This window comes from Capra hircus, chromosome 19, assembly GCF_001704415.2.
Source record: "Capra hircus breed San Clemente chromosome 19, ASM170441v1, whole genome shotgun sequence".
NCBI lineage: Eukaryota > Metazoa > Chordata > Mammalia > Artiodactyla > Bovidae > Capra > Capra hircus.
The window spans coordinates 56,016,003-56,029,305 of NC_030826.1; the positions used below are offsets into that span (position 1 = coordinate 56,016,003).

The following is a 13,303-nucleotide window of genomic DNA, read 5'->3' on the forward strand; positions in this document are numbered from 1 at the left end:
TTTTAGTTTACTGAGGAACCTCCACACAGTTTCCATAGTCACTGCACCAACTTATATTCTCACTAACAGGGTAGGACGGTTCCCCTTTTCTCCACTCTCTCTCCAGCATTTGTTAAATGTAGACTTTCTAATGATGTCCACTCTGACCAGTCTGAGGTGATATCTCATTGAAGTTTTTATTTGCATTTCTCTACTAATTAGTGATACTGAGCATCTCCTCATGTGCCTACGTAGACCCTGGATGTCTCCTTGGAGAAATGGCTGAGACCTGCTTCTAAGAGAAGTGGGATTTCATCCAGGGTTAAATCTTTAGCCACATCCAGTGATTCAGAACACAATTTCCTGGAGGGAAACTGAGGCCTTGAGACCAGGGCACTTGAGCTCCTCACCACCTGCCCAGGTGCCCTGAACCCTCAGGTTGGGCAAAAGAGGCCTGAACACCCATTAGAAGACAGTCGCTCCCTTGCAGCACATGTGGGTGTTTGAGAGGGAGCCGGGACATGCTCCTGCCCCCACAATCTGCCCCACCCCAACCTCAGATCAATGGTTGAAGTTGAGTGTGGGCATGGCCCCGGGAAGTGCGGGGCTACCAGGGAAGAAGAAAATGAGTTCCTTTCGTCACGACCAGAGGGCGTGCCTGGGAGTGGGTCTCAAGACACAGATCCCAGTGGTGGAATCTCATGATGACGGAGGAGGAGTCTTTCGACCTGGGGCTTACACACACACACGCACACACACACACACACACACACACACACACACGCACACACAGCATGGGGGCACTCAGCACACTTGCCAAGCCTGGGGAGCTGGGCCTGTTCACCTCTGGGTAGCTCTTAGCAGCACAGAAGCCACAAAGCCACACATTACATGAAATAAACAGAACTGGCCAGGACAGAGTGAGAAAGAAGGGGTAAGAGGCTCAGAGAAACTCGCCTCCTAAAATATGACAGAGAGAAGGAGAGACAAAGAATCAGTCCAGAGAGGAGGGGGAGAGGGAGCAGGGGACACAGGGCCCCGAGGGCAGTGGGGAGGGTCACCCAGGAGACGGAAGATAAGCAGCGCCTGTGCAGGGCGGTGACCAGCAGCCAGGAGCCGGGGTGTGTGCAGACGTGGGAGAGGAAGCCTCTGGACAGAATGTGTGAAAGGAAAAGGGGCTTCTCCTTTCTGATCCTGCCCCAGGGCGGCCTCTGCTCTGCAGTGACTCAAGACCTCTAAGGAAGCTGACCCAGGGAGGGGCAGGGGTCAGGCTCAGGGCAGGAAGGTGGTCTGAGATGCAGGTGGGGGTGCTGCCTGCAGGGAGGGGAGGATGGGGCTGTTTCTGCAGTGAGGCTGCACCTGAGCTCTGAGCTCCATCTTCTCCCCAAGTGCAGACCCAGTTGAGTCCATTCCTGCCTCCAACCCCCTGCTCTGGGGCTCCTCTCTCCTCACCCACCACCAGCTCTGCCCTCTCCCCCCAGCAGTGATGTCTCGGCTCCTTGTGGGCACACCCGCCTGGACCTGGGCCACTTGTTTTCCCCAAGGCACGGAGGTCTAGACACAGCTCTCATCACGTGCTGCAGTTCATCCTCTGAACGAGTGACACCCCTTTCTCCTAATCTGTAAAATGCAGAAGTGGGTGCTGACAGTGGGAAGTGAACCAGAGACAAGTGCAAAGGAGATTCAGGAAACCTCTCAAGGCTTGAGGGAGGTCTGGCGTGTCTACTTCTGACCTTGGCTCCGGTTCCTTGAAGGGACTGAGAGCTTGTTAGCTCTGAAGATGGGAGGCAGGACCACCTGTCTGCTCCTGGCTCTGTTTCTTCTCATCATCCCAGGTGAGTGGGATGGGGCTTCAGACCCTGGAGTGACTGAGGCAGGAGATCCTGAGGGTTTATCTTGGGGGAACATGGTAGGGAACACAGCAGGGTCCATTCGTTCATCCAGACACTTATTTGTTAATCAAATGTCACGTTTACTATCACCTCACAGCTTCTAGGTGCTGGCAAACAAGAAATCAAACCAAACCAAAGTGTCCACCCCCACATAGGACAGTGTTTTCCAACCTCGGCCATTCTAGACACACAGATGAATGAATGAAAATGGGGATAATGAAGGAACCCACTCCTGAAGAGCTTGTTAAAGCTTCATTTCTGGCTGCACTGCGTCGTGGGGGTGCTCAGCTCTTCCTCAGGTGCGGAGCACGGGCTTCTCATAGCAGAGGCTTCTCTGGTCCCAGAGCACAGGCTCCAGGGGTGCAGGCTCCGTGGCCATGGTGCAGGCGCGGAGTTGCCCGCCCCACCCTTGGAATGGGGAATCTCCCTGGACCGGGGTGGAACCCGTGCCCCTGCATTGGACCATCGGGGAAGTCCTTAATGTTTTTATTGTGATTTTTTTCCTCACTGTTTTGTTGATTTGGGGCACTTCCATTTTATTTTGCTCTTTAGACATTTTCTGAGCATGTGGAAATGTTAACTTCTGTTTTATTGTTAATTTCTAGCTTGGTTGAATTATATTCAGAGAACGTTCTCAATGACTTCAGTCCTTGGAAAATTTCAGTCAACTATTTTGCAGCGGTCTCTTTAATGGTCAATTTTTGTAACTGTTCTCTACATGCTTTCAAAAAACGAGTTGTTTGAAGTTGTTAGATCGTGTTCCACATGCTTCTGGTTGCATCTCACACTCATGCTGAACAATCACGCTGAATGCTTATTGACTGTAAAGAGTGCTCAGAGTTTCTGTGAATGGGTTAGCATTTGCATGCATGTGTACTGTTGCTAAGTTGTGTCCGACTCTTCGTGACTCCATAGACCGTAGTCTGCCAGCCTCCTCTGTCCCTTGGATTCTCCAGGCAAGAATACTGGAGTGAGTTTCCAAGCCCTCCTCCGGAGGATCTTCCCGACCCAGGGATGGAACTTGTCTCCTGCGGCTCCTGAATTACGGCCAGATTCTTTACCCCTGAGCCACTGGGAAGCTCCAGGTTTGCGTTGACTTCAGTAAATTTAAATAATTTTTAATGGAGGTCTGATTTAAGTGATTTACAAGGCTCTGAGTGCCTTTATGCAAGTTTCAGTTCAGTTCAGTTCAGTTCAGTCTCTCAGTCCTGTCCGATTTGTTGTGACCTCATGCACTGCAACATGCCAGGCCTCCCTGTCCATCACCAACTCCTGGAGTTTACTTAAACTCGGGCCCATTGAGTCAGTGATGCCATCCAACCATCTCATCCTCTGTCATCCCATTCTCCTCCCACCTTCAATCTTTCCCAGCATCAGGGTCTTTTCCAATGAGTCAGTACTTCTCATCAGGTGGCCAAAATATTGGAGTTTCAGCTTCAGCATCAGTCCTTCCAATGAATATTCAGGCTGACTTCTTTTAGGATGGAATGGTTGGATCTCCTTGCAGTCCAAGGGACTCTCAAGAGTCTTCTTCAGCACCACAGTTCAAAAGTATCAACTTTTCAGCCTTGAACTTTCTCTATAGTCCAACTCTCACATCCATACACGCCTAGTGGAAAAACCGTAGCTTTGACTAGACGGACCTAGACTGAAGATAAAGAGCAAGTGAGTGCTCTCCTGTCCTCGCTCTTATCTTACAAGAGCACTTCTCCCAGGAATTTGGGAGTGGAACTTACAATTCAGTGGACATAATGGGATGTGTCCTGTATGGAGTCCATAGCACATGGAGCCCCGGTGGCAACCACTGTCTTGGTCAGCTTCAAGCAGGCCCCTGCCAGTGCATTTACTACACCATCCCCAGTTCACCACAGCTTACCGGTTCACTACATCATAACCAGTAGGAACAGCCTCCCCACAGACATGTTAAGGGGGCGTTTCAGCTGGACCTCCTGAGGTCGTCAGTGTAGAGTCATCTTCTGTGGAAACGGGTCCTCTGGTCTTTCCTCCCCATCAGAGCAGAGTAACACAGGGATGGCTGCAAATGGACACGACTGGAATGGAAAGACTTACTGGCCGCAGACAGGGGAAGAGGGGATAATTACAGGAAACTGCTCTTGCTCTGTGTCAGTGTTTGGGTTTCTTCGAGATCTGCAGTTGTGCTTTTATGGGATTTTCCTGGTGGCTTTGACTAGAATTTTGAAGGGCAAAAGGTCCATCTTGTGGAAGGTGTATCCCTTCCTTGACTGTTACTCAGCTCAGGGGGCCCTTGGGTCTGGTTGAACGATTCACAATGCAGGAGGCTGTGGCCCTGCCCCCAGGATGGGAGGTGACACGTACATGGATTTGTGTTTCCAGGCTCATCTGCCGTCTCGGGTCCCAGAACAGTGAGAGGTGTGGAGCAGGGCTCACTGACTGTGCGGTGTCGATACGACCCTGGTTATGAGCCCTACGTGAAGTGGTGGTGCCGGGGGGCTGACCTGAGCAGCTGTCGGTTCGTTGTTAAAACGAACCTTGGATCAGAGAAGGAGGTGAAGCAGGGCCGCGTGTCCATCAAGGACAACTGGAAAGACCGCTCGTTCACTGTGACCATGGAGAAGCTCCGGCTAGACGATTCAGACACTTATCGGTGTGGGATTGAGAGAGTTGGAGTTGACCTGTGGGACGACGTTGATGTGACCATTGACCCAGGTAAGCCTGTGTGTGTGTGTGGACGTGTCTCTTCAGGGCCTGCTCTGTCCAGGGACCCAGCTGTCCCTCAGAGGGAATGTCCCGGGGGTGGGGGAGTCCTGAGGGCTCACGGAGCCCCTGCTGACCACCTGGGCTGGGAGGGGCAGGGCTTCCCCTCGACGCTCTCCTGGCTCCAGGGCCACCTCTGGCCAGGATCAGGCTTTCCCAACACCCTGTTTCTCTGCGCACAGTCAGTGCCTGAGTTGCTCCCAAGAGGATGAAGGTGGTGGTCCCCGTGTCAGCCTGTGGGCCAAGGGACCCTCCTCTGTGGGACCTGGAGACCCTGATTCCTGCCAGTGCTTTCCTGGGACCCCTGCTCTGCTGGGAGTGTTCTTGCTCTTTCTGGAATTCGGGGTTGGGTCTTCAGAGCTGCTGTTCCCACCGCGTGTTCCATATCCCATCTCAGGGGATGTCCCAGCCCAGTGGGGGATGCTGTGCTTAATGTCAGGATCTGGACAGGGCTCTAGTCAGAAGGCTGCATTTCTGATGCATGAAACCCTATCACAGCCATTTATACATTTGGGTTCAATGACACTCTCTTCTTCAATCCATCTAGAAGGCAAGCACTCCTGGGCATGTTAGCAGAGGCACCTTGGTTTGACTGATTTTGTCTGTTGGGCTCTGCTTCTGCTGACCCTCGGACCGGGCAACACCAGCTCATGGGGAACCTCTGGCAGAGAGGGGTGGGCACATAGTCAATAGCTCCCTACACATACATCCTGAACCTGTGAGGCTCATTATGCTTGCAAAGCAGACCAGGTTCATCTCAGTCAATCCTGACAACACTCCTGAGAGGAACTATCCCCATCACAGGAGCTTAATAACGTCCTCCAAGTGCAGGCTCTTCCTGAGCCTCGGGATTTTGCTCAGGGCTGGTCCTGGCCTTTGACTTCGCAGATCTTGGCTGTGTCAGCTACCTGGTAGCCCCCATTCTACTCCTGTCCTCGTGGATACATAGATGGGGGAGGCACTGGCCGCGGCCCTGTCACAAGCAGCTGGAGCATTTGAATCCTGCTCCCTCCAGCTGCCCTTGGCCTGAGGCGACCCTGGGCCCCTCTAACCTCCCTAGACCTGTGTCAGCCTCACTACCTCTGAGGCTCTGAGTCTCCTGGAGGCCAGGGAGATATGAGCAGTCCAGGCTGTTAGCCCCTCCCTTGGCCCTGCTCCAGACTCCTAAGGACAGGGAGGCCCATGCTTCCGAAACCCAGATCCTCCAGACTCAGAGCCATGTTTAGGGTGGCGGGCGGGTGAGCAGGCACAGTGGTATGTAACCTGGTCTGTATGTCTTGCAGCACCTACAGTGTCGATCTCCACCCGCGCCACCTCCAATGCCAACATGTTCACGGCATCAGTTCCCCCAGAAGAGAATCAAGGGCAACTGTAAGTATCAATTAGGGCTTTTGATCTGCATGAGATGTCTGATTGTCTCATTTAACCAACAGATAAGCACTGCGTACCCACTCCTGCCCATTCCTTAAAAAAAAATTATTTTAGTTTTTTGGATAAGCTCCGTCTTCATGGCTGTGCACGGGCGTTTTCTAGTTGTGGCCCTTTTGGTCCCCGACTGTGACCAAACCCCGCTCCGACAGCAGGTCAGTCAGCTCCGTTGCTACTGTTCCCTGTGGCCCAGCCCTCCAGTGGGGGCACCCTTTAGAGTCCGGCCAGAGCTTGTCTCCCAACCCTCAGGCTCTGTTGAGAAGTCGAGGACTCTGGGCTCTCTACCCACTTGCTCCTGGGCTGCAAGTGTCCTTGGAGCCCCCAGACCCTTTGTCCTGGGCTCAGTGCCTTTTGCAGGCGTGTTGCTTCCAACGTTCATCTGTCCCGTTTTTATGGAGTGAACTTCTGCATGGCCTGCGTTGTGCGGGGCTCCGGGGACACAGACAAGGAGCATCTCCTGCGGAGCTCAGAGATGAAGACTCTGAGTCTGGGACTCGGGTGGGATGGCAGCCAGTGTGGATGGCACGGCTGGTATGTGTGGACCTCAGCGAGTCTCCTGGTCCAGATTCTGGGAGAGCAGGAAAGGCCTGATAAGTGCTGTTTTCCCTAACTTCTGCTATGGCAACAGCAGTGACACTCATATCTCCTGGCAGCTCACAGAGGCTTTCCTGTCATTATCCTGTTAATTCTTCACCCCTGCCTACACCATTCATGAGGAGAAACGGACAGATAGGCATGTTCCCCATTTACAGAGGAACAAACTGGGTCTCACCCATGCTCCTTAGTGCCCTGCCCAGCCGTTGCAGCCAAAGGGGCTTTCTGTACACTGTGAGGTCCCTTTCACTTCCTCCTTCTCTCTCCCTGGCCCTCTCTACTTCTAGATCTGCCCCATTTCCTATTGCTGGGCCTTCACACAGAATATCTGTGGGCCACCCCCCACCTTCTTCCTCCAGGAACACTTGCCTTCCCCTGTCACTTTTGCTCTGTGTTTGGAAAGTTTCTTTCTACCAAACTGCTGTGAATAAGGAATCACTAAGGATCACTAAGGAATATCTTCACTGAATGGGTCAAAGTCACCCATAAGTATCAGGCAGGGCCTTTGATACACATGAGATGGTCGATTCACTCATTTATGCAAAAATTAAGCATTGAGCACCCACTCCTACCTATTCCTGTTTTTCCAATTAATTCCTTTATTTAGTTTTGGCTGCTCTGGGTCTTCATCACTGAATGCAGGCTCTCTCCAGTTGTGGTCGGTGGACTTCTCTTTGCAGTGGCTTCTCTTCTTATGGAGCGTGGGCTCTGGGGTGCATGGGCTTCAGAAGATGTAGCACACGGGCTTAGATGCTCTGCAGCATGTGGGATCTTCCCAGAACAGGGATCCGACCCGTGACCCCTGCATTGGCAGTGGATTCTTTATCACTGGACCACCAGGGAAGCCTGCCCATCCCTGTTTTAGAAATATGAGGGGATATGAGGATTATCCAAATATCCAGCTCTCTGCCTTCAAGGTACTTATATCACATAATCAACGTACCAAACAGAGTTAAGTGACTGATTGCTGACTTCATTTGACAAATTTCTGTGAAGAGTGAAGAATAAGGGATGATTCTTGTATTAGCTTGGCTGGCATGGCAAAGTAACACAGGCCTGGCAGCTTAGACAACATTCATTTTTCACAACTCTGGAGGCCAGGGTCTGCGGTCAAGCTGTCAGCGTATCTCCTTTCTCCCAAGGGCTCCCTCTTGGCTATGTAGACGGCCGTCTTCCTCGCTGTGCATCTCGTGGTTTCCCCTTTGTGTGTGTCTATATTCTAAGCTCTCCTCCTTCTGATGAGGACAGTGGTCTTTTCCTGCCCAGGAGAGCAGCAAGGGTCAGAACAAGGAAACATGAAGAAGGAGAGTCTGGGGGGTGAAGGCAGTTGTATCCTGGGGTCCCAGGCTGGCCCTTGTGTAGATTATTGGAACCCAGGCACTGGGGGAGCTGGGAGGATGGGGCCTGGGGGGCATCTCACTTCCTGTCCCTGTGTCCCCCACAGGCCCCTGCTGGGCAGCGTCCACTTCCTGCTCCTGGTCTTCCTGAAGGTGCCCCTACTCCTGAGCATGCTTGGTGCTATCGTCTGGGTCAATAGGCCTCTGAGGAGCTCCAGGGGGAAGCCCCAGGAAAACCAGTAGCCCCCATGCTCTTCATGTTGTCCAGAGAGAAAGACCCTCAAATAGAACAAAAAGGCATTTTTCTTAGGCAATGACAGTGGTCAGTGGCGACTGTGGTTCTTGAGGCAGCGTGGCACCCCGCTTCAAGAATCAGTCCCCTAGTCCCTGCATGCTCTGATGCTCTGGCCTGGCTCTAGTTTCGCCCTTCCCTGCACAGCCTCTGGCCTTCTTCGTCCTGAGGCCTCCATCACAGGAGAAACTACACGAAGGAATGGAAGAGCGGATGCCTTCTTCTGGGCCCAGTTCCTTGCAGGACATATATGATCTCAAGTCTGTGTCACACACAACGTAATGCACTTGTTTTTGCATTGTGTGCGGGGCAGAGGTCAGCCAACCGTTGGTTTGAGATTCTCTGTGTGTGCTTGATTGTGTCTGACTCTTTGTGACCCCATGGACTGTAGCCTACGGGGCTCCTCTGTCCATGGGATTTCCCAGACAAGAATACTGGAGTGAGTTGCCATTTCCTCCCCAAGAGGATCTTCCCAACCCAGGTGTTATCCCGTGTCTCCTTCATCTCCTGCATTTGCAGGTGGACCACTGAGCCACCTGGGAAATTCTAGCCCCCATGAAAGTAGAAAAATGTGCAAAACGATGATAATATGCCAACTGCATGTGAAGATATGCAAGTATAAGTGGACAGAGGGACTTTGCTGGTGGTCCAGTGGGTGAGAATCTGCCTTGCAATGCAGGGGCTGTGGGTTCGATCCCTGGTTGGGGAACCGAGACCGTGCAGTGCAACTAAAGATTCCACATGACTCATGAAGATCCCAGGGGTTGGGGGGGTGCGATGCAGCCAAATAAATAAAGAAAATATTTTCTTAAAAAGTGGTCAGAGGACTCTGGCATCCATGCCCTGATGTATTTTGTGTGTTTGAAATGAGATTCTACCAGCGCCATCCCTCACGTCCTGAGCACACCTGAAGATGAGAGTGACCTCACAGCTTCTCCTTGTCACACTAAGTCCCTGCTCCATTAATATTTCCATTTTCTTCCCTCTCTTGAATGTATTCAGTCTGGCTGTGAATCTCACTTGGCGTCTGCAAGGAGATCGTCCATGCATTTTGGGGACTGTGGAGTAATCCATCAGTCAGACCCTGGAGTTAGAACAAATCAGTGGCTATGAGCTAGGGTGGGCTGGGGAGGGTGGGCTTGGAGAAGACTCTTTATTCTCAGGAAGATTTCCTCGACTAAGTGTCCTGGGATATGAATTAAGCTGTTCCTGTTGGTTCATTCTGGAGGAAGGGGGCAGGGCCTCAGGGAGCTAGTTTAGAAAAGGTCAACTGTTTTCTTCTAAAGCTAGAGGCCAAACCTTGAGACACTCTCTTACCCTCTGAGAGGTGAGGGGCATGTAGGAGAGAGATCAGTGTTTCAGCCTCCTGTCCTGCCACCCAGCTGATGACTTTTGTCTCCACGTACCTAAAGCTCAGGTGGGAAATTGACTGTATTCAAAGGCAAAATGAGGTTGGGGAGGCCCACCTCAGACTTCCCAAAGACTCTGCTGACACAAGGAAATGTCAGAGGGACCGTGTGTGGGTCCTCAGCTTGAGTGCCCCAGAGGACAGAGTTATCATGTTTAACAAATACAATTGTAGCATACTTTGGGCTTCCCTGTCTTCCCTGGTGGTTAAGACTCCACTTTTCAGTGTAGGGGATGTGGGTTGGATCCCTGATTAGGGAGCTAAAATCACACATGCCTTGTGGCCAAGAAAGCAAGAAATATAAAAAACAGACACAATATTTTAAACTGATAAAACTTTAAAGTGGTATACATTAAAAAAAAAAAAAGTCTTGGGGAAAGCTCCACAGGACACTCAATTATAATTGAAGTTTGGCTAAACAGCAAATACTTTGAAAGTATAAGTATATCCCATGAAATATTGGGAAAATCTTATGACAAAAATTGGGGGTTCCATTGCAGTAAGACTGTCAGGCTTGCCCAGTTCCAAGAAAGGCAGAGTGGGTGCCATCAATGATCAAAATGGGGACTGGTCTTTTTAAAATTCTTCTACCTGAGCTGAGCACGTCCTGCTCTGAGAGGCTAAGACAGTCATCTCCTGATATCTCACACTCAGTCTTTCCCACACACTCGCACACGTGGTCTCAGGGAAGGGTTCGGGGATTCACTTTTATACTCTGAATAAGAATGAAGGGGATCCTGAAACCTCAATCCCCCAGCAACATGATGCAGGGAGGAAGGCTCCTTAACTGGGTCAGTGGTCACTTTAGCTCAGACCCCAGGGTCCGCTTTGATTCTCTCAGCCCCACATGAGTACGTGTCTGCGTTGTTTGCCCTGAGCTCTTGCAGATGTGTTGAGAAGCTGGAGTTAGTGTGTCAAAAGAAAACTATGCAGATCATAGAAGGAAACAGTGCCCTTTGCAGCAACGTGGCTGGACCTAGAGATGAAGATACTCAGTGAAGTAAGCCAGAGGAAGACAGATATCACATGACACCCTCATATGTGGAATCTAAAGAATGATACAAATGAACATATAAAAAACAGAAACAGATGAAGAGACTGAAAAAACAAGCTTATAGCTACTAAAGGGGAAAGAAAGGGGAGGGATAAATTAGGAGTTTGTGATGAACATATACGCACTACTATATACAAAACAGATAACCAGCAAGGACCTATTTATAGCACAGGGAACTCAACTCAGTGTTTTGTGTTACTAATAACCTATAAGATTCTGAGAAAAGACATGTGTTATGTACAACTTAATCACTTTGCTATACACCTGAAATTAACACATCATTGTAAATCAACTATACTTCAATAAAAATTAATTTAAAAAAGAGTTTGAAACCCTCAAAAAAATATGCAGATGATAACTCACTGAATGCAGAGGTACAAGCAACTCACACAGGGTCGGCAGGTAGCTGACTGTCAGCATCCAAATATCCCACTTTGGAAGTGAAACCCACGAGGTCCTGTTGATTGAAGTTGTCGTTGTTGTTCAGGCCCTAAGTCGTGTCTGACTCTTTGTGACACCATGAACTGTAGCTCACCAGGCTCCACTGTCCTTGGGCTTTCCCAAGCAGGAACACTGGAGTAGGTTGCCATTTCCTTCTCCAGCGGATCTTCCCAATCCATGGATTGCAGCTGCCTTTCCTGCATTGCAGGCGGATTCCTAACCGCTGAGCCACCAGGGAAGCCTTTGATTGAAGGCAAAGTGTCAATACTCCCGCACGAGGGAAGTAGAGTTAAAAGATTTATTAGTGACAGATCTCAGAAGACGGGTTGGGGAGGTGAGGCGGGGTGGCGATGAGCCAAGGACAGGGCACTTCTCAGTCCCAGGTCACGAGAGAGAAGACAGAGAGCAGGGCAGCAAGCAGCTGTGACTTGGTAGGTGGTTAGAGCAGAGGTCGCTGATTTTTAGCAGCCTCAACGCGAAGTGGTTATTTTTCAAAATGTGTTTGGCTGCTCTGGGTCTTCGTGGCAGCATGCAGGATCTTTAGTTGCACCATGTGGGATCTAGTTCCCTGACCAGGAATCAAACCTGGGCCCCCTGCCTTGGGAGTGCAGAGCCTTCCCTGGACCTCCAGGGAAGTCCCTAAGTGGTTATTTTTAAAGGTGGCCTGGGGGAAGTAAAGCAGGAACTTCTGGTGGGAATCTTACACTCAGATCTTTATCTGAATGTCCAAGCTCTGAGTGTGAGAAGGGTTATCTTCCTATAAAATGCTTAGGTAGCAAGTGAGAAAAACAAGTGTTTTTCTCAAAAGACGTGTTCATGGTGAACACGCGTGTGTTCTGATTGCAGCACACACGGCTCGCCGTCTCCTTCTGCACGCATGACATGGTTTGATCAGGATGACACAGTTCTGATCAGCGTCTCGACACCACCTCTTCACACGGTTCTCCCACCCTGGGCCGTAACGACAGTCAGTGGTCACTTGCTCAGGAAAAAGTAGGAGGAAGAAAATACTGGGAAAAAAGAGCAAAAGTTAATGAAGTAGAAAATAAGATAAAAGAGAAGATCAACAAAGTCAATGATTGTTTTTTTAAAAGCCCGTGAAAGATATTTACAATAGAAAGATCGGAGGTCTGAATAATCATTAGTGAGATGGGAGACATCACTGTATATCCTGCACATATTAAAAAGCTAACCTAGACAGCATATTAAAAAGCAGAGACGTTACTTTGCCAACAAAGGTCTGTCTAGTCAAAGCTATGGTTCTCCCAGTAGTCATGTATGGATGTGAGAGTTGGACAGTAAAGAAAGCTGAGCGCTGAAGCTGAAGAAATAATGTTTTTGAACTGTGGTGTTCCAACCAGTCCATCCTAAAGGAAATCAGTCCTAAATATTCATTGGAAGGACTGATGCTGAAGCCAAAGCCCCAATACTCTGGTCACCTGATGTGAAGAACTGACTCACTGGAAAAGACCCTGATGCTTGGAAAGATTGAAGACAGGAGGAGAAGGGGACGACAGAGGATAAGATGACATCACCGACTCGATGGACATGAGTTTGAGTAAGCTCTGGGAGTTGGTGATGGACAAGGAGGCCTGGCGTGCTGCAGTCCATGTGGCTGCAAAGAGTCGGACACGACTGAGGCAACTGAACTGAACTGGACTGAATACAAGGATAAGATGATATGTGGCTACAATAATAAAATGACACTAAACAAAGTTATGCCAATAAATTTGAAACTTTTGATGAAATTCTTTGAAAAATAATATAAAAGTTAACACAAAAAGAATTAGAAAAGCTGAAATAATCTTACAACCATTTAAATGAATCAACTCCATTATTAAAAATATCCCCCAAGGAAAATGCTAGATTATTTCTTAAAGTTCAATGTTAATATATACTAAACATTTAAGGAAGAAATAATGTCTATCTTATATATTAAAAAAAATTCTGGAACAGAGGAAAGAAGATGTAATTCCTAATCCATTCCATAAGACTGGCATAGGTTTGATGCCAACCTGACAAGGCAGTGAAAGGAAGAAATATGATAGGCAGTTATCACTCATGAGTGTAAACTCAAGAGTCTGAAACAAAACATCGGCAAATGGAATCCAGAAACAGGTAAAAAACATGCCTCATGACCAA

At 49.5% G+C, this 13,303-nt stretch overlaps 1 protein-coding gene across 1 annotated transcript; it reads left to right on the forward strand.

Annotated features, from left to right (window-relative positions):
* LOC102188629 (CMRF35-like molecule 4) lies at positions 1,651–8,660 on the forward strand. Its single transcript, XM_018063871.1, has 4 exons — positions 1,651–1,814; positions 4,227–4,559; positions 5,891–5,978; positions 8,074–8,660. Exons 1-4 carry the CDS (start codon positions 1,760–1,762, stop codon positions 8,207–8,209), a joined length of 612 nt encoding a protein of 203 aa, XP_017919360.1. The 5' UTR covers positions 1,651–1,759; the 3' UTR covers positions 8,210–8,660.

Excerpts from the sequence above, each read along its gene's own strand:
- LOC102188629 (XM_018063871.1), top strand. The coding sequence starts at position 1,760 with ATGGGAGGCAGGACCACCTGTCTGCTCCTGGCTCTGTTTCTTCTCATC. Across the intron at positions 4,560-5,890 it reads TGATGTGACCATTGACCCAG|CACCTACAGTGTCGATCTCC; the intron begins GTAAGCCTGTGT and ends TATGTCTTGCAG. Across the intron at positions 5,979-8,073 it reads GAAGAGAATCAAGGGCAACT|GCCCCTGCTGGGCAGCGTCC; the intron begins GTAAGTATCAAT and ends TGTCCCCCACAG.